Here is a 19,450-nt window from a genome sequence, read left to right on the forward strand (position 1 = left end):
CTGGTGAGGCCACATCTGGAGTAGTGTGTCCAGTTCTCCCCTTGCCCCTCCCCCCCCCGCACTTTCCCCCACTACAGAAAGGATGTGCAGAAATTGAAGAGAGTCCAGCAGAGGGCAAAAAATTAGTTAAGGGGCTGGGTCACATGACTTTTGAAGAGAGGTTGAGAGAAGTGGGCTTATTTAGTCTGGAGAAGAGAAGACTAAGAGGAGATTTAATAGCAGCTTGCAAATAAGTGAAGGATGGTACAAAGAGAATGGAGCTGGACTGTTCTCAGTGCTGGCAGGTGACAGAACAAGGAGCAATCGTTTCAAGTTGCTCAAGCAAGGGAAGTTGAGGTTGGATATTAGGAAAATCTTCTTCACAAGGAGAGTAGTAAACCACTGGAGCAGGTTACTCAGAGAGGTGGTGGAATCTCCATCCTTCGAGGTTTTAAGACCTGGCTAGACAAAGCCTTGGCTGGGATGATATAGTTGGGGATGGTCCTGCTTTATAATCATGCTATATTTCTTAGCACAGAACACTATAATCAGAAATGGCTCAATGTCCTGATATGTGAAGAAATTTCTACATCCATTATGGGGCCATTATGTATACATATAATGGTATAACCAATGAAGTCAATGGGAGATCCATTTATAGTCAGGCTTCAGTATCCAGGCTTATTGGTTGCTTTATAGACTGTTTTAAAAATGTCTCCTTAAACAGACAAGAGGAAATGCATTAGGTAGGATACAACACAGAAGTAGAATGATCAGCCATATTAAGAGACATTACATTCTAGAGGGAACATTTCATCTATGGGAAAATGTGATCCAGGCAAAGTTGCCGAGGTCGAAGACACCTACAGTTTCAAAACATTTTGAGCAAGTGCTTTTTATAAAAGCTGAAGCTGTCTGAGAAGCAGCTTTTCCTTATGTTCCCAATTTTTCCATGATTTAAAAATGCCTCTTTACCATTGTCTCATCACACCTATTTGGAAAATGTCTCCCTTGATGCTCACCCAATTCTAAGACTGGTAAAGCACAGATACAGAAGAGTCCATTTATACCACCCAGAGAATACCCTCTTAAACAGCTATATATTAAGTTTAAAATGTTAACTAAAGGTCAAGTTCAAGAGACAGATAAAGTCCAAACCAAATTAAAATCTAAGGTACAAGATAGACCATCTTTGTTTGAGGTACTTGAACAAAAGTTAATCTGTCAACCCAAATTGTAAGTTTTTTCTCACAATATAGGTTGAAAAACTAACAAAACTCAACCAATACAAAACCAAAACTTTTTTTTCTCTTTTCTTTATAAAGTCTGTCCTCTCTTCTTTCCTTTTTGTTTTTTAAATTAGACTTTCAGGTCTAAGACAGGTATAATGAAACTGTGGTATTAGTGAAATGACAAAATTATAACACAACAGTAAGATTAGAAAAGAAAGGGGATTGGGCTTTAAAACTAAATATTTAAAATAATAAATGTTGTTTATTTTTGTGACCATTTAACTCAGATGACCTGTTCATCAATACAACCCTCAGACATCCAGAAAACTCTTAAGCATAACAATCAAGGCAGGATGGTACTCATATTCCTGATATTTCTAAAATAAGGGCAAGCAGAAATAAATATATATATCCTTTTAGGTCCTTTTTTTGTACATTATAAAGCTGTAAAAACACCATTTTTATTAATTTTTTTCCAGGTCATCTTTGGAGCTCATTTCTTCTCCCTGGTCATAACAACTCTAGTTAATGACCGTCAGGGCATTTTGTACAGATAATTTATTCCTACTAAGAGAAAATGAGAATATTATGGTAGGAAGGAAATAGCCAACATTTATTTGCTGCTGGGTTATTGCTGGTTGCTGTGAACATATGATATGGATTAATAGTAGGTGGTGAGGCAGAGGGATTCCAAGATTGATGCGTGTCATGGCTGTATACTTAAAAATTGTGAAGGTACCTTGGGAACAAAGATGGGTACTTCTTTTTATTAGATATGTACACAAGCCAGGCTAAAATATATCCACAGAACGCTATCTTAAAAAAAAATTCAGGTTTATTGCTTTTTAAGCAAGTGAACAGTTAGAGTTACAGGGAACTGCAGTTACTTAGTTCTGAAAAACCTGTTACTGTGTGAACCAGCTCAGAAAGTGAATCTGGACAACTAAAAGACATTTTAATACATATCGATCAATGATTCTCAACCAAGGTGCATGGAACCCTGGAGTGCTGCCAGATGCTTTGAAGGGTGCCACAAGATGCAAGGACATAAGTGAGACGTGAGGAGATTAGCAGATACACTAAGCAGATAAGAACAGGCTCAGGGCTGTCCTTGCCTCAAGCCTAATGAAGGGTGCCTTGAGTACAAAAAGGTTGAGAACCACTAATAAAGAAGTATAACTGACCTATATATAGTCATTATTTATTAATGATTATTTGTATACTTTCATCACTCTGGCATCCAAGAAAAAAAGCACAGACTGAAAAAGGACTTCAGTTCATCTGAGTAAGCAGTCAATAAATGCTTAATTGCTTTTAAATATTAGTACCTTTTTAGATGCACAATCTGAGATGGGCTATTTTTCTGTATTTTACTGCTTAAACCAGGGGTTGGCAACTATTTATGTATGGTGGGCCATCATTCTACTAGTTTGGCACTCCCTACTCTCTAGCACACTCCCCCCATGGCCTCCATTTACCATCACTACCAGGGGCTGTGAATATCTGTGGCCGATGGCCGTATTGAGGGAAAAATTCAGTGGTGAGAGTAGAGAGCAGGCAGGGCTGGGGAATTACCAGGAACTGTACATGAAGTGGAGGTATCACGAGTTGGAACATGGCACAGAAATGCACTGAGACAACTTGCAGGCAGCAGGCAGAAGGACCCTGGGAGTGCTCTTCCTGTGGCTCCTGCTGCCGTATGCCACTGCCCCTCAGCTGTGGGCCCGATCCAGCCCATGAGCACAGCTTAAACATATTAAATGTGAAGAAAACTCAGGAGAAACATTCTTAAGTCAGAGTTTACATACATGGCTTGAAAAATGGACGTCCTGTTCCTTTCTTTCTTTTTTATGAAGATACTCTTATTCATATTTATTTATCCATTTAAGCAACTTAACTCCATAAATTATGTACTGATGCACATACACACAGGCGATATCCACAAAATATACATCTTTCTTACCGACTTGTCGTTTGAAAGCATGAATGTAAACCAACTAGGAATGGGTTACTGGATGCCTGTTCAAACACATGTTTCTCAGTCTGTACCCAATCAATATCCTGAAATAGAGTAATTGGAGAATCAGAACTTCTACTGAATAAACTGTGGGTATAAATTCTAGAAAATAAATTGCAGGCAAGGTTCTTTGGGTAGATGTGATATCTTATATAAGACCAACTAAATAGTTGGAAAAAATGTTCTTTGCAAGCTTTCAGGCACAAACGCTGAAAGCTTGCAAAGAATATTTTTTCCAACTACTTAGCTAGTCTAAAAAAGGATATCACATCTACCTAATGAACCTTGCCTGCCTATGTACTTAGACCAACATGGCTACAACCAACAGCCCTCCAGAAAATAAACTGTGAACTTTAATATTCCTTTATATAACATGTGGCACTGTTGCAAATATTCTTTATAAAAGAAGAAAATAACTTTGGTCTAGAGAAAGTCATAAAAACATTTTGATTTATTTAGTTACTTTTCATGGGTTACATAACCATTCAGAAGGATCACCACAGTTTAAAGAGGTTGTGAAACATCTAACATATTTAAGATTATTTCACAGAACTAAGAATAGTAAAAAACAAGCTTTGGGTCCTGAAAAAAGTACATCTCTCAGCAAGATCTCTTGTATCAGGAACAGAACAGTGTAAATCCCCTGTTTTATTACGACTAACATCCCTAGAACCTTGCATCTTCATTTGTACCAAGACAAAAACTCGACATGAACTCAGCTGAAATTGCCAATACTTGCTTAGCTTTGGATCTAACACAATGAGGCCCCTTCTATATGTTACAAGTGTTGCACAATTAACTGATTAATTCAGGGGCAGGCAATTATTTCAGCCAGAGCAACGCTTAACAAGTTTTAGTGAGCTACCAAGGGCAAAAAGGGTAGCCCTGCCCCCGGTCAGCAGAAGTCCTGCCGCCTAACCCCTGACCTTTGCCACCAAAAATCCCTCCCCTTGCCCTAGAAGTATTCTTTTTTGGAAGGGGGTTTGTCGTCTTGGAACTGGAAACCACCCCCCCTCCCCCCCCGATAAACTAAAAATCAAACACTGACAATAACATATTTTAATTTTACTTAAAAATATATTTTTGTCCTGATTTGTGTACATTTCCACTGCATATACAGAGGTGATTGCATAATACCTCAAAATGAAGTCTAACTCCTGTATATTGTAGGGGGCCTGGAGGGGTGGGTATGGGGTTTGTGGTTGTGTGTGGATGTGTGTGTATGTGGGGTGCGAGGGAGGGTGTGAGGGATATGTGTGGATGTGTATATGGGTGGGTGGGTATGGGGGACTTCTGGGGGGTGCATTTGTGGGGGATGTGTGTATGGTGGGGGAGGATGGTCGGCAGTGTGTGTGGGGGCTATACGTGGAATGTGCGGTGTCTGTGGGCTGCGTGATTGTGTGTGTGGGGGAAGTGTAGTTGTGGGGTTTGCGGGGGAAGGTCTGTGGGTATGGTGGGATGTGCATGGGAGCCCCTTACATGTGCCTCCCTGAGCTGGTCATCACCTACCCCCATCCTGCAAAAGCCCGGAGCCTGCCTCCCCACCACTGGCAACAGCAGGCAGCCCCAGCTTCACCCCACGCCTGCTCTGGACTCACCCTGGCTGGATCAGATCATCCGGAACCCACATACACAGTCCCAACCTCAGACCGCTGTGCACCTGGTCCACACCACCCACCCATGGTGCGTCCTGCCATCCCCTGGGCACGCAGCAGGGTTGGGGCAGCTCCTTTTTAGGTAGCCCAGGCAGCAGCAGCTCCTTCCAGCCTATGGAGGGTCTTTGTCTGGCCCATGGCAGGTCCCTTGGTCCCATCTGACCCAGGCGCTCTCTGCCCATGGTGTATCCTGCAGCCCCTTGGGCACGAGGCGGGGCTGAGGTAGGCTCTGTGGCTGGACTGCCTTTCTAGGCAGCCCAGGCAGCGGTGGTACTGGTGGGGAACCATCCGCATAGCACCACTCCACCCAGTGCTTGCTCCACACTCACTTGCCCTGAGCAGTGGCAGCGGCCAGGCTCAGCGTGTGGGAAAAGCAGCCCCTCCCCTTTTTCACTGCTGGTCCCTTCCTGCTGTAGCCACCTACAACCTGCCCTGGGCCGCCCTGAGTCTCTGCTGTCATCACCACCACCTCTGGGCTGCCCAGCATGGGCTCTGGGCAGCTGCAGCAGGAAGGGCCCGGCAGCAGTGAGGGGGAGAGGCTGCTTTCCCCCCCACACTGAGCAACAGTTTCTGCCTGGCCATCACCAATGCTCAGTGCTGAAGCAAGCACGGGGCAACATGCACAAGTCCCCACCAGTACCACAGGGCTGGGGCCAGTGGCAACGGCAGCCAGGAGCCACCACTTCTTGGCTGTCTAGAAAGATAATCTAGCTGGAGAGCCGCCCCAGCCCTGCTGTGTGCCCAGGGGGCGGTAGGAAACATCACAGCTGGATGGTGGGTCAGGTGGGACTGAGGGACCTCCATGGGCCAGACAAAGATCCGCAGGTCATATTTTGCCCACCCCTGGCTTAACTGCACAATTACCTAAAGACCAGCCAGACATGTAAGGTAGCCATTTCACAATAAAAAGCTTCAACTAGCTATTAAGTTAGACTTCAAAATGTGTAGTAACTCTTTAGCTGGTTGCTAGCGAGCTTTAATTTGTACATATAAGCAAGGTCTTCCCTGAGGCTGGGAGCCCCGTCAGCTGACAAGGCTCCCACCTCAGGGGTGCACCATGTCCAACGCGAAATCCCTGAGTCCTGGGGACTGAAGCTGCTGTAACCCTCAAGGCTTGGGCATGTGAAACCCCTGGGCCCGCAGGGGGTTCTCAGTCCTGGTGGTGCCACACACCTAGCACAGACCGAGTCACACACCTGATGCATTCTCAGTTTGGCTGTGCCTCACACCATGACCCATGTGCGTGATGTGCACTGTGTCTGGGAGCTCTGAACACTTTGAGGATACCCAGCTGTGGGAGTGCAAGGTGTGTCTTGTGTCTAGAAGTCCTGGCAGTAATTGGAGTTCCCAGGTGCAAGGGTGCAGGGTCTCCCCCCTGCAGCAGTGCACCATGGGCCTCTGCAGCTGGGAGCTCCAAACACTGCTGAGGCTCCCAAACACAGGACACTTGGTATGCCCCATGGCTAGTGGCTCGAGTAACTGCCAGGGCTCCTATCAGTGTTCAGAGCTCTCAGTGCCATGTACTCTCTCAACTGGAAGCCCTGACAGTGTTTGGAGCTCCCTGCCATGAAGGCCCATGGCACACCCTGTGGCTGGAAGCCCCATCAGCTGATTGGAGCTCCCAGCCATGGGGACATACCATGATCCAGTGACTGGGGGCTCTGTCGACTGACAGAACTCCTAGCCACAGGAAAAAAGATTACAAGTGCAGAGGGATCCCTGGATCATAACCCCAGGCTGCCCTGCACCAGCAATATGGTGTGATGGGATCTTCTGCTCAATGTCACCATCACACCTCCTACCATACACATGTAGTACGGCAGGAGGCCCAATTATTGGGATTATACATCAGATCCCATCACATCTCTGGAACATCTGTCAGTGGCCTATGGTCTAGTTTGAGGCAAAGCAAATTACAAGGTAGGGGGTGTGGGGAGAGTTCTTAAGCAAATGTTCTCAACTTCAGAAGGTATTTTTCTTATTAGTAAAATATTTATCATACTATCAAACGCCCCCCCTTCCCCCTGACACCTGGTGTGGCCCTGTGCACCCCCACCCCCTGCTGCTCCATCCTGCACCACTGGCAGCTCCCAGGAATGGGGGCGGAACTTGTATGTGGTGGCAGCCACCGCCACCCAGCACCCCGGGGTGCTGCTGCCCCCCCATCCCATGATCTGTCTGCTCCATCACCACCGCCTCTCATCTGGAACGTTCTGGGAGCACTCTGATTGGTTGTTTCAGACTACCAATCAGACTACAAATAAAGCATTACACAAACAGACATACAGACAAAGGCTTTTATATACATGTAATTTTTAAGGTGTACACAATTCAAAGTAAGAACAATTCTGAACTACCTCTAATCCTCAAGCACAACTGCAAATTTCACAAAAAAAAAAAATTCTTCAGTTTTTCCAATTGCTGAGAAGAACATTTGAAGAAATAAGAAACAAAATCGAATAAGGAACTTAGTTCCTGGTCATGAAAGAAAGATTGTAGCATTTAGCTGAGCAAGCATAAATATTAAGAATCATAGTAGCCTATTCTCCAGAAGAGTCACAAGTATACCGGGTGGTACACAATAAGCCTGTGCAAAGCAGCTAGTATTTGCTTCAGATTCTGACGATTTGGGGGACAGTGATTCAAGTCATTGATTCGAATTACTGTTCTGAATCAATTCAGCCGAATCAACAAGGCCCATCTCCTGCCTGCTCTCCCAGCCTGACGATGGCTGCTGCAGCTCCTGGCTCTTTAAAGGAAAAAAAGTCCCAGCTCACCAGGTGAAGCCGGGCCGGGGAGGAGGGGAAGAGGAGAACCCTGCTGCTACCCCTTACTGCCCCATGCTGCATGCGGGGCTCTGCATGAGCCCGCCTCGCTCCCCCTCGTTCTGCCAGCTCCCCCATGGGTGCCCCACCTGTGCCAACTCCAGCCCTTTAAGGAAAAAAAACCAAGAAAAGTCCCACACTCACCACTCCTGCCAGTGGGGGGTGATCCCCGCTGCCTCCTGCTGCCCCACACCACATGGGGGCTCTACATGAGCCCCCTGAAACCCTGAGGCAGCTGCAGGAGTGGTGAATCCCGGGGCTTTTTTTTTTTTTTTTTTTTCCTTAAAGGGCTGGAGCTGGCCTGGACAGGGCACCTATGGCGGGGATAGGGGAGTGGGGCAGTGTGTCGGGGGGCTTGTGCAAAGCCCCCACACACACACACACTCAGCAGCACTCAGTGAGCACCGGGGCTTTTTTTTTTTTTTTTTAAAGTACCGGGAACTGAGGCAGGCACAGCAGCCATGGGGGGGAGGGGGGAGGCTGGAGGAGCAGGCAGGGGCTGGGGCTGGCAGGGGTCCCTCACCCTGCCCCTACTTACCAGCTCAGAGTCTGGCTGCAGGTTCCTGCTGCAGCCACCAGAGACTGCCCAAATCAAAGCTCTCCAAATCTTTTCTGAATATTTGGAGAGCTCTGAATCAATTCGGACCTTTTAATTGGTCCCCTGATTCGATTCAGAGATTTGGCCACTGAATTGGGCTGAATCTCCTCCAAATCGAATCACCACCTGAAGCTTCACACAGCCCTAGTACACAGCTGGTTATTGGAACCAACACAATTCGTACTTTTTTTCCTGTGGTACTTTGTCTTATTTCCTTCCAGATACAAAATACAAAACAAAAACACCTTTCTGATATCTACTTTTCAAGTGATGAAGGAAGTAGGCTGACACTGTAGACTTGGGGAGGATGGCAGCCTTCATGTGGCCTACTCCATTAAGTGAGAAATCATGACTAATTCCATCAACCTGACGACTGAACTTTGATCACCAATCTCCAGATCTTTCAGCACAGCAATTCAGCTGCTCTTTTCAGGGCCAAGTAACATGCTGGATGGGTCCTGAAACAAGGATCCTCCAAGGCAACATTGAGGGACTTCCCTGGATGAAGTGCAAGTATGTTGCAAATATCCTGAAGATATATAACATCGATGTTCTTGTGCTCCAAGAAACTCGTGTTTCCCCTGGCCAACAGGCCAGCTGCTATTGTATGCATGGATAACAAGAATCTTATAACTAGCTATTACCATCCAAAATATGGCTTAGTTATATATACGTGGAAAACACTATCTGAAATACGGCCTACTTATATAGGTGAAGAACACCATCACAGATTTCAATGTCTTACACCCAACTGAAGAAAAAGCCACTTACACTACTGCCATCAAAATAGGGGAGTTGAACAGATTAGACATCAGGAGGCGCTACTTTACTGTCAGGGCAGCTAGGATCTGGAGCCAACTTCCAAACGAAGTGGTGCTGGCTCCTACCTTGGGGGTCTTTAAGATAAGGCTAGACAATCACCTTGCTGGGGTCATTTGGCCCCAGTACTCTTTCCTGCCATGGCAGGGGGTCAAATTTGATGATCTACTCAGGTCCCTTCCAACCCTACTAACTATGAAACTATGAAACATTACCAACCTATACAAAGCCCCTAATTTGGAATGGCTGAAGCCAGCACTCCCAAGTGCACCCATCCCAGCCCTTACACTGATGACTCTAGCAGCCACCATGGTATGCAGGGTTATGATGCAAATGAAGCTGACAGCAAAGACCTTATGGACTGGATGTTCACAGATGGTCTACATCTGGCCTTCAATCTCAAAAAGTGAGCAGCCTTCCACTCAGCTCATTGGCAATCACTTAGCTCACTGGCAATAACCCAGATCTCACCATCATGTTCAACGATCTAAACAGGAGCATGCTCCATGTATATACTCCCTGACTTTCCCAACAGCCAACATAGGCCCATCATTACTTATGTCGGCATCGGGATCCCTGTGAGGTTGCTTAAACAGATCCCACGATGGAACGTAGCCAAAGCTGACTTGGGAAGTTGTTAAAAAAAGTGGTGACCCAAATCCTTGAGACACCAAAATTTTATCATTGGTTCACCAGCCTCGTGATTACTGCCACCAAGCAAAGTATCCCCTGGGGCTTCCAGGGAAATATACTTGCTAGTGGACTAAACAGACCTATGACCTGCTCTGGCTGTACAATTGGTCAGGCAACCCACAGGTTGTGAAGGCCCTGCTAGGGTCTCTAGATTTAGCCAGATGCCAAAGGTAGATTAAGTGTGTTGAAGGTCTGAACTTCACACACTCTGGTCGACTTGCCTGGGCCCTATTATGCCTTGGAGCTGCTAGTTCAGCTGAATACTGGACCCCAAAACACCATTCCAGCTCCACAGCTTCTAAATTAGTTGAAAATTGAAATGGACCTCTTGACAAAAAACATCAAACAAGAGGTCAATCTTCAAGTATACCGGATAATATCAATCCCTATACAAGCCCCTAATGCTTTTAGCATAGATGAAGTGAAGGAGAGGTTAACAGCAATGAAGAAATGGAAGGCAGCCGGTGGAGATAGTATCCTCCCAGAATTTCTCCATCATCTAGGCCCCAAAGGACTCCAATAGCTGGTGAAACTGTACACAAAAACCATGGGATCCAGATGCACACTAAAAGCATGGCAAGAGGTGATGGTCACTGCAATACTCAAATCGGTAAGCTTTGACCTGGGAAACTATAATCCTGGGCACAACCTACAAACTCCTGAAATATATCATCCTCAAAAGAATCAGCCCTTTTATCAAGCCAGTGATCCCTAGGAAACAAGCAGGATTCCAGCCTAAGCGAAGTTGCTGCAAGCAAGTTCTGGCCCTTGCAATGCATACTGAAACTGGTTTTCGGAAAAAAATCCAAGACTGGTGCAGCCTTTGTAGATCTGTGATCAGACTACAGCGCGGTCTGGGTTAAAGGTCTGATGCTGAAGCTTGCAAAGTATATACCCTGCTATCAAACACTGCTCCTGATGTGGACAATGCTGAATAATAGGTGGCTATGGGTGACAGAGTCAGTTTGCTCCGGTTCCTCAGTAATTGATGCTAGAAGGCTCAGTACTCGCACCAATGCTCTTTAATGTATACAGGTTTCCCTCACCAACCACGGGAGTTAGGTTCTTGAAAGTTCCCGTGGCTGGCAAAACTGTGACTGGCAAAACTGGCAGGACTGGGGGAGCAGGAACTGTGGATGGGGGGCGAGGAGCACCAGCAAGGCTGGGGGGGAGGAGTGAGAGGCATGAGCAGGGAAAGGGGGGTTATGGGAGGATTCAGACTGTACCCCCCCTTCTCTGAAGTGTGGATATTCAAAACCGTGGTTGGAAAGGGAAACCTGTACGCAAATGATATGCCATCAATAAAGTTGCACAAATGTGTATATGCAGATGACCTTGCTTTCGCAACACAAGCAGCCACCTTCAATGACATAGAGTCAACTTTGAATAAGGACCTGAAAACCATGGAGGAATATTTTCGGAAATGGAGCCAAATCCCAGCAAAACAAGTTGCTGCTTCCATCTTGATAACAGGAATCTCAAGCATACCCTGTAGGTAACTTTCTGCGGCAACACTGTGCAGCATGACCCCACTCCATCTTATCTCAGAGTGGAGCAGGACCACCCGTTAACCTTCCACGACCATCTGAAGATAAGAACCTACCAAGATAAAGGTAAGGGTCAGTCTGGTCCAGAAATTGGCAAGCACAAGCTGGGGAGTATCAGCATCAGTATTACAGACATTAATGCTGATCCTTGCATACTCTGTAGCTGAGTATTGTGCAACAGTATGGACCAGGAGCAGTCACACTCGACTTGCTGATAACCACCTGAACTCTCTCATGCCGTGTATCACTGGAAAACTTAAGTTGGCCCCCGCATCTTGGCTCCCCGTGCTGTCGCACACCACTCCTCCACTCATTTATTGTGAGACAGCAACTCTATGGGAAGTCCAGCAAATTAAAGAAAACAAACATCTCTCCATCCACCAGATCCTCAAAAATAATCCTCACCATTGACTAAAGTCTTGCAAGCCCTTCTTGATCCATGCACTTAACTTTCAACAATGCAACTTCAACCCTGATGAAGCTTGGAAACCTAATGGAGTTCACAGGAATTTCCAAATGAACACCTTGCAACAGATCCAATGCAAAAGGTTCGTGGCTTTGGGCAACTCGAAACTATCCACACACACCTTGAGAGATGCAGATACTTGATGCACAAATGGAAAATTAAAAGCTCTCCAGTGTGTCACTGGTCACCCAGAACAGAGCATAGAACATATAATGACTTAGTGCCCGATCCACAAATATGAAGGAGGTATAAGAAATACACTCTGCTGGTCCTGACACAATTGTCTGGCTCAATCACCTAAATGTAAAATTACAGCTCTTCTTCTGTATCTACATCAGCCATATGGAAGAAGACGACCGTAGACTTGAATGTTTCATTCCTATCTGAAAAAATGTATATTGATTACAGTTAGAAGCTACATCTGAAAGAATGTCAAGAAAAGATCTATTTTTGCATTCAGTATCATAGTCAAATTCATGGATGCCCCCCAGAAGAGATATTACAGAACTTCTTTTAAAGTGATTCAAAAAAATGATGTCGATGTTGCCACTTTCAAAAACCTGCAGTGGTTTACTATACGGAAACATTATTTGTATCTTTTGTTTTGTATTATTTGTGCTTCTTCAAGCAATTATTCTGTATTATTTGTGCTTCTTTTCTACACGTGTATATGTACACTTGTAAGCTACTTATTTCTTTCAAACTTGAACAGATGTGGTGAATATGTCCAGGTTTAGTAGCAAATGTCATTTGTGATTTTAAGATTGTGTTAAGTAATCAGTCTATTTGTTTACGAGAAAATGGACATTTCTATTCAAAGCAAATCATTGTGCCACACTGCATATAGACAACTGATGCTACCCACAACTTTACAAGTCAGTCAAACTTTCATGACAACACACTAATTGTCCAAAAATATGGTCATTTTTTTAAAAATAATTACTTTCTTAGTGAACCAGTTAGAACAAGTAACACTAACAAACAACATTTTAAAATATGGAATTGAGTCATGCTTAGCATAAATTATTACCTCATCATCATGGACTAATTCTTTTTTCACTACTTTCATGGCATAAATTTGATCATTCTTTTTTAACCGTACTAAAAGAACTTTGGCATAGCTTCCACGTCCAATAACTCTGATTAAGTCGAAGTCCTGCAGCCCAAGCCCCTGAGAGATCTTAATTCCATCTATTCCATCAATAACTGGCTTGATATCCTGTATAGAGAAAGACAGATATACATCAAAAAACCCTGAAGTCTCCCTAACAAAGAACTGTTGCTATAGAGATGTCTAACCTCTGGACAGAGTCAAGATTTGCTTAGTTTTCATGCCACTGTCAGAGGTACAAGAATGCAAAAGCATACCTTAAGCTTCCTTGGTATCATTTTCCTATTTGTTATTATACCGTAAAGAACTGTTTGTTTCAAAGGAACAGATAGCTTGGCCTGCCTCTTTAAGCCACATGCATTTGAGCACAGTAAATTCTAAACGCTCTCACATTCTAGAAGTGAACTACTGAAAGTGTGAGAAACTTATGGTCTGCGGGCTAGATTTGGCCCATGAAGAGGGTGGATCCAGCCCAGCTCAAGGCAGCACAAGTAACAGGGCAGAATACAACTGCTTTTGAGCTGCCCATCACCTCCACAGCCTTCCCTGCTGCTCCCTCATGAGGGCCCAGGTATTTGCAACAAGGGAAAGCACAGGCAACAGTTACTTGGGGAGGGTGGGACAGGGGTTACAGAGATTTGTGGCCTGCAGCAGGGGGATGGACTGCAAGTTCTGGCCCACAGCAAAAGGTTGCCAATCCCCCATTCTACACAATTTTCCTTAGAAGCTGACTTACACCATGTAAAAGATTATTAAACTGAAATACTCTATTTGCTAATGCTTGCCAGTTTTCCATTTACCCGATGAGCTGAGCATTGAAAACAACTAACCAGGATGTCTTGTGCGGGACAAGACCAACAAATCCATAGCAGGCCTATTATCTGTAAACTAAGGGCATGGACACAAAGGCAATTATATTATTTGATGTGGGAGGAATTTACCACACTCGCTGTACCTGCTTCATCTATTTTCTCTCGTTCTAGAGTAAATGGAAGTTAAACTAAATCAGCTTGCACTTGAATGGAACACAGTTAAATTGCCACGGTTTTGCTCAATTTACTAAGAGAAAAGATTAGACAAAAGTAATGGTTACAATGGATCAACCGCCATGCACTCCAGAGCAGTAAGTCCCTCCCTTAAAAGTTGAGGCAACTGAGGGAAGCACCTGACCGGAAGGGGGCACAGCCAGGGAGAACTTGAGTCAGGAGGCTCAGTTTGACCCTGGAGGTTGCTGCGGCAAGAGCTCTAAAGCAAGGGGAATACAGGAGCTCTCCTAGCTGGCACCTGGGCCATCTTGAGGAAGGAAACCGAGTGCTGATGCCCTACAGGGGAATATTACCTGGGGTAACGGGAGGCCTTGTTATCCAGGCAGGTAGTGACTGTTTATGTTTGGACCCAGGGAGGGTTTAGTTTGTGTTTGCCAGAAGGTTTACTCCTTGGTTACAGTTTCAACCAGTGGCTTGGGAGTGGAGGCCATGGTGCGGCACCTGAGGGGTGCATGGTGACTTAGCCCACAGTGAGGTGCCAGGGGCATGCTAGGGGCCTTGATTCAGGGCATGCCATAGGCTTAAGCAGAAGGGGGAGTTTAAAGTCAAGAAAGAGGAAGAGAGAAAGACTAAAGCCTAGCTTGGGCAAGAGATGGGTAAGGGCCAGAGGGCCTTATGCCCAGGAAGGGTAGAGTCAGGGCCAGGGGGTCCTCTGCACGAAAAGGGCCTAGAAGAAGGCCAGGGAGGCCCAGGAGCCTAAGCAAGCTCAGAAAGCGTATTGCCCAAGACAGGGCAGAAACAAAGCCAGATTAGGCAATCAAGAACTGGAACCCAGAAGCCAGGTCAGGCACAGTGGGCCTAGGCTAGGGGAACCAGCAAGAGAAAAGGCACTGAGGCCAGGAAGGCTGAGGCTCTGATAAAGGTATAGCTGCCTGAGGTGTCCCACTACCAGGTTGGGGTTAACTGCCCACCAAAGTCATTAACTGGTAACACCTGCAAAGCATAGGCACAACTGTAGGGGTGGTCAGAAGCTGTGATTAACCCTTAAGACTAACAGGTACCCTGGGTAAGGGCACTGACAGGTCATCAGGGCCCACCTACTGACAGCAGGGCAGCTAGCTGGCATCTAGAGGAACTGGGGTTCACGCTAGGACCCATTAGGCAGCCTCTTTTCCAATCAAACAATTACAGCAAGACATGGCAGGTGAGTAAGAGGGGGAAGGGCACCATCTACCTGGGGTAGGATAAGGGTTGCGTGGCCACCAGGGGCATCACAGACACCCCTGGAGCCCGAACATGGTCACAGTGATGCATTTTATTGGAACAACTGCATAGTTGGGATAGGGTTAGACAAGTTTTTGAATGCAAGAAATTTTGAGTGCAAGACCTAAAGAAGAACGTCTTACATTTGAAAGCTTGTCTAACACTATCGCAACTATGCAGTTGTTTCAATAAAAGATATCACCCTAAGAAATCCTTGTCTCTGCGATTACCAGCCCAAAAGTCCAACTAAGTCCCTCACACGGAATCAGACTTGACTAAGAAAAGTGGTCAAATTCAAGTCAAGGCTGGCTAGCTAAAGTTAGCCAGCTAAGTTAAATGTATCCACTTTTCCTGGCCAAGAGAAATTCTAAGATGTAAATCCCAAGATGATAAAATTAGACTTATTAAAAAGAAGTCTTCATAGGAAGTTCTTTTTCTGATGATAAATCAGAACAATGCAAACTGTATGCAACCCCATTTTTCACCTAGTGAGATATGTCTGACTCACTGAATCCTTAAACATTACATATTTCAAACTTCAAATTTTCTACCCGGCTGTTGGGGGTGGAAGCACCAAGTTATCTATGAAAATGGATACTTTTCAACACCTAAAGAGAGGGTTTTAGTGATCATAACATAATGCTTTATAAGCATCATATGAACTCTTCTATCCCTAGTCTGGAAAATTCTATATTTTAAGCATACTAGAATACAAATTAATAAGGATGTTCTAAGACTATTTAAGATGAAAGAAAGGAACAGAAAAAATGCTAACAGGATGTCTACCTTGGCATGAGTTTAGGCAGCTCTTGTGTATGTCACTAAAGTTTTACTGCAATTTAAAAATTCAAGCAGTGATGGAAATATAAAAGAATTGTCAGAGACTGAAGGGAAGAGAAGAAAAGAAACAAGACTTTTGTGGACGCTATTTGGGTTATGGTAGCACTTGCTGAATAAATATAAATATGTGTCTTTATGTACATTTTAGGGTAGTGGGTATATCTTTAAATGTTAAATCTGTTATTGATGAGTTGGACTCATTAATAAATAAAGCTCGAGGGGGAAAAAAGTTTTCTGCCCAAGACAATGAAGGAAAAAAATGCAAGTTTCCCAAGTGGGACTTTGTGGAAGATTTTTCATAATGTAGACTGTGTTCTTTCAACTGCAGCTCTTTTTAATGAGACAAAAATAACGATTTTATCTCACAGGGAGATTTACTGGTTTTAAATATAAAACCACACAATTTTACAGACAGGGTAGGGCAGATTTAGACAGCAAAGTACAGTATGTGCCACGGCAATACCCCTTTTTACCAAAATGTACAATGCTTTGGTACCTTTTTATATTTTCTTTTTTGATGTCACCTACACTGCTGTACTGGTAGCCAGATCCAGGTTCTGCTGAACTATGGAAAGGTTTATATAAGGAGCATTTACCTAGGATTGACTGCTATTAGAAGAGATTGCATCAAGCCTCTAGCCAATCCAGCTTCCAGCATGACGCACTTTCTTTGCAGGATATATTAAATACATTTAGTAGTGTGCAACAGCAATGTAGGAAAAACAGGAACAGCCTACTTGGGGACAGCTGATCAGAGTAGTGGCCCAGATGCATTTTTATAAATTTCTGCAACACCATGCAATAAAACTTCAGTGCTGACCAGGGAAGGGCCTCTGACTATACAATTCTTAGTGTTTATGTTAGGACAGTTCTCAAACAGATTTGACCAGAGGCAGGACAATCTATCCAAGAACAGGAGTCACTCATGTGTAAATTAATGACAGTGACAAGGATTGTAATGCAGGAAGTGAAGAACGCAAGATCGTTTTGCTGAAACTGGGAAACCAAGCTAGCAATGCTTGCTAAAATGCTTCCTATGTACATTAAATATGCCAGAAGCGTTTTAAAAGCAATTGTTTTGAAGCCCCTTGAGTTATTTAAAGTGTACTGGGATTTGGCAAAGTGCTTCCAGGGAATAACATCCTTAGTATACAGAGATGCTGCAAGATCCCCTACAAAAGAGCTAAAAATACAAACATTATTCTACTTTTATTTCCACAAGGACTCTCTATAATTGAGTGCGTATTATTTATCTGCAAAATTCCAGAGGAAGCTGGATAGTTAATGACTTATACCGTTAAACTGGACCAAGTGTTATGAAACTTGAAGGGGTGGCCTGAGGATAAGGAGTGCACATGCATTAGAAAGGAAGAACAGAAAATAACTGAAATAATGTTAAACAACTGTTTGTTTCAGAAGCAAGGAGTAATAAATTTCAACCTTCAGATATATCACTGTTCCAATATGAAAAGAAAAAACTTTCACATTTTTGACTCAGACAGTATAATTTAACAATCTTCTGAAACGTACCTCAGAGTCATCTTTAATGTTGTCATGTTTCCGGGTTGAAGGAATGTAAGGTACTGTAGGGAAAAGAAGAGGATAAATAGAGCTAGTAGATCATCATGGCTACTGCAAAAATGTTAGAAAATCAAAAAATGAAAGAATAGTGTAGCGGTTTTGGGTGGCAGTTTGCCTTGCTCCATGTGACACTTAGGTGTGACTCTACCTGTTTTCCATAATCTAGGTAGCAGACACCTAAGAGCACAGTAAAGGAAACCAATCCTAGGATAAGGAAACCATTTTTGGCATTTTACTCTCACATGAGAAGCCCAGAAATATCATCCTCTCCAGCCTTCCTTCACAGGAAAGACTGTGGATAGAAGACAAGTAGGAGGTAAGAGTGGTTAAAATGGAGAGAGAACTTGATGTAGAGTACAGTCTATTAAAAAATCCAGTGGGAAAGCTACCAGATGACAAATACCAGGCTATAAAAGTATTTTTGCAACCTAGTTTGGTAGCAGTTATTTAATGCACAAATGGAAGGTAATGAGCAGGGATTTGGGTTTTCTGTTTGCCACAGAAGAACATGGGCTTTCTCCTTTAAAAGAGAAAAACCCAGGAACCAGCCTACAGGAGGCTGGTGACAGTGGGACACAGGGGGTGCCTGCCATGGGCACATGCACACATGCATGTGGCAGCCAGGCAGTATGGTAGAAAGCAGCTCCTGCAGCTCCCTCCAGGTAAGTTCGGGGAGGGGGAGGAATGGCATAAGCCTCCTAGCCCTGCTGGTGCCCCTCACTCCCTACCTGCAATCCCCTACCCTCCCAACCCTGCTGGTGCCCCTCACTACTGACCTGCTGGCCCCTGCCCCCAGCCCCCCAGTATGTGAGGAAGGGGGTGGTTGTGTGGGGAATGAGGTGGGTGTGGGCACAGGTGACAAATGGGGGGAGGCAGGGAAGCATGTGTCCCCCAGATTTCTGTGCCCACAATGGAACACGGGACTGTAGCCTGACTGGAGCAGCCAGTGACATGCTGCACCGCCATGCCTGCCAAGTTGAGGTTTCCCCTGCCCACCCAGCAGCAGCAGGGGGGATAACTCTACGTCACTGTACCTCATCTTGGCAGCCATGGTGGCATGGCACACCCTCCTGTGCCGGGTCCTGCCCGCTGGACCCAGTGGCAGCTCCTGAGCAGCACTTGTCTGGCCAGGCTACAGCCTCAAGCCCCACTGTGGGTGCAGAAATCTTGGGGGGCACATGCCCCTCCCACTCTCCTCCACGTCACCTATGCCCACACCCACCACTTTCCTCACACACTGAGGTGCTGGGGCCTGAAGGCGAGGCAAGGGGCAGTAGGTTGGGACTGAGAGGCACCAACAGGACTGGGGGTGTTGTGAGTCAGGAGTGAGGGGCACCAGCAGGCATGAGGGGCAGGGGGCTATGGGCTGCGAGTGAGGGGCACCAGTGGAGGGGATGACGGAGTTCAGAGTGAGGGGCCCCAGCAAGGCCCCCCAGGCTTACTGGTGCCCCTCACTTGCGAGTCACACAGTCATCTACCCCACAGGTGGGCGGCTAGGGGTTGGGAGTGAGAGGCAATGGCACTGACAGTGCAATGGCATATCAGGGCTGGGCTGCTCATCACCACAAAGTCCAGGGAGGGGAGCAGGGGGGACACAGACAGCTGCAGATGGGCTTGCATTCTGGTGAGTGAGAGTGGGGGAGGGAGGTCCTATTTTCCATGATAAAAAAACCAAGATCAAACGCCAAAATATATAAGTATTTATAATAAAGTAAATTCTAATGATTGAGGCACTGGTAGGCTTCCAAACTGTTTTAAAATCACTTATCAGTAAAACATTGTGTTCATCTGATACCTATACATAGAGTGCCATTTCATTTTATTTGCAGAAAAGACAC

The 19,450-nt window shown here is 45.2% G+C and overlaps 1 protein-coding gene across 2 annotated transcripts in view; it reads right to left on the minus strand.

Annotated features, from left to right (window-relative positions):
- The window catches only part of PRKCZ (protein kinase C zeta), a 203,897-nt gene that overhangs the window by 37,267 nt on the left and 147,180 nt on the right, over window positions 1-19,450 (minus strand). For both annotated transcript variants that reach the window (XM_019541286.1, XM_019541287.1), the window contains 3 exons: window positions 17,562-17,614; window positions 12,862-13,050; window positions 3,175-3,272 (listed from right to left, as the gene is read on the minus strand). In XM_019541286.1, coding sequence (XP_019396831.1) covers window positions 3,175-3,272; window positions 12,862-13,050; window positions 17,562-17,614 — 340 coding nt within the window. The remainder of the gene's footprint in view (window positions 1-3,174; window positions 3,273-12,861; window positions 13,051-17,561; window positions 17,615-19,450) is intronic.

Source organism: Crocodylus porosus, unplaced genomic scaffold (assembly GCF_001723895.1).
Source record: "Crocodylus porosus isolate Cpor-Errol unplaced genomic scaffold, CroPor_comp1, whole genome shotgun sequence".
Classification (NCBI taxonomy): Eukaryota; Metazoa; Chordata; order Crocodylia; family Crocodylidae; genus Crocodylus; species Crocodylus porosus.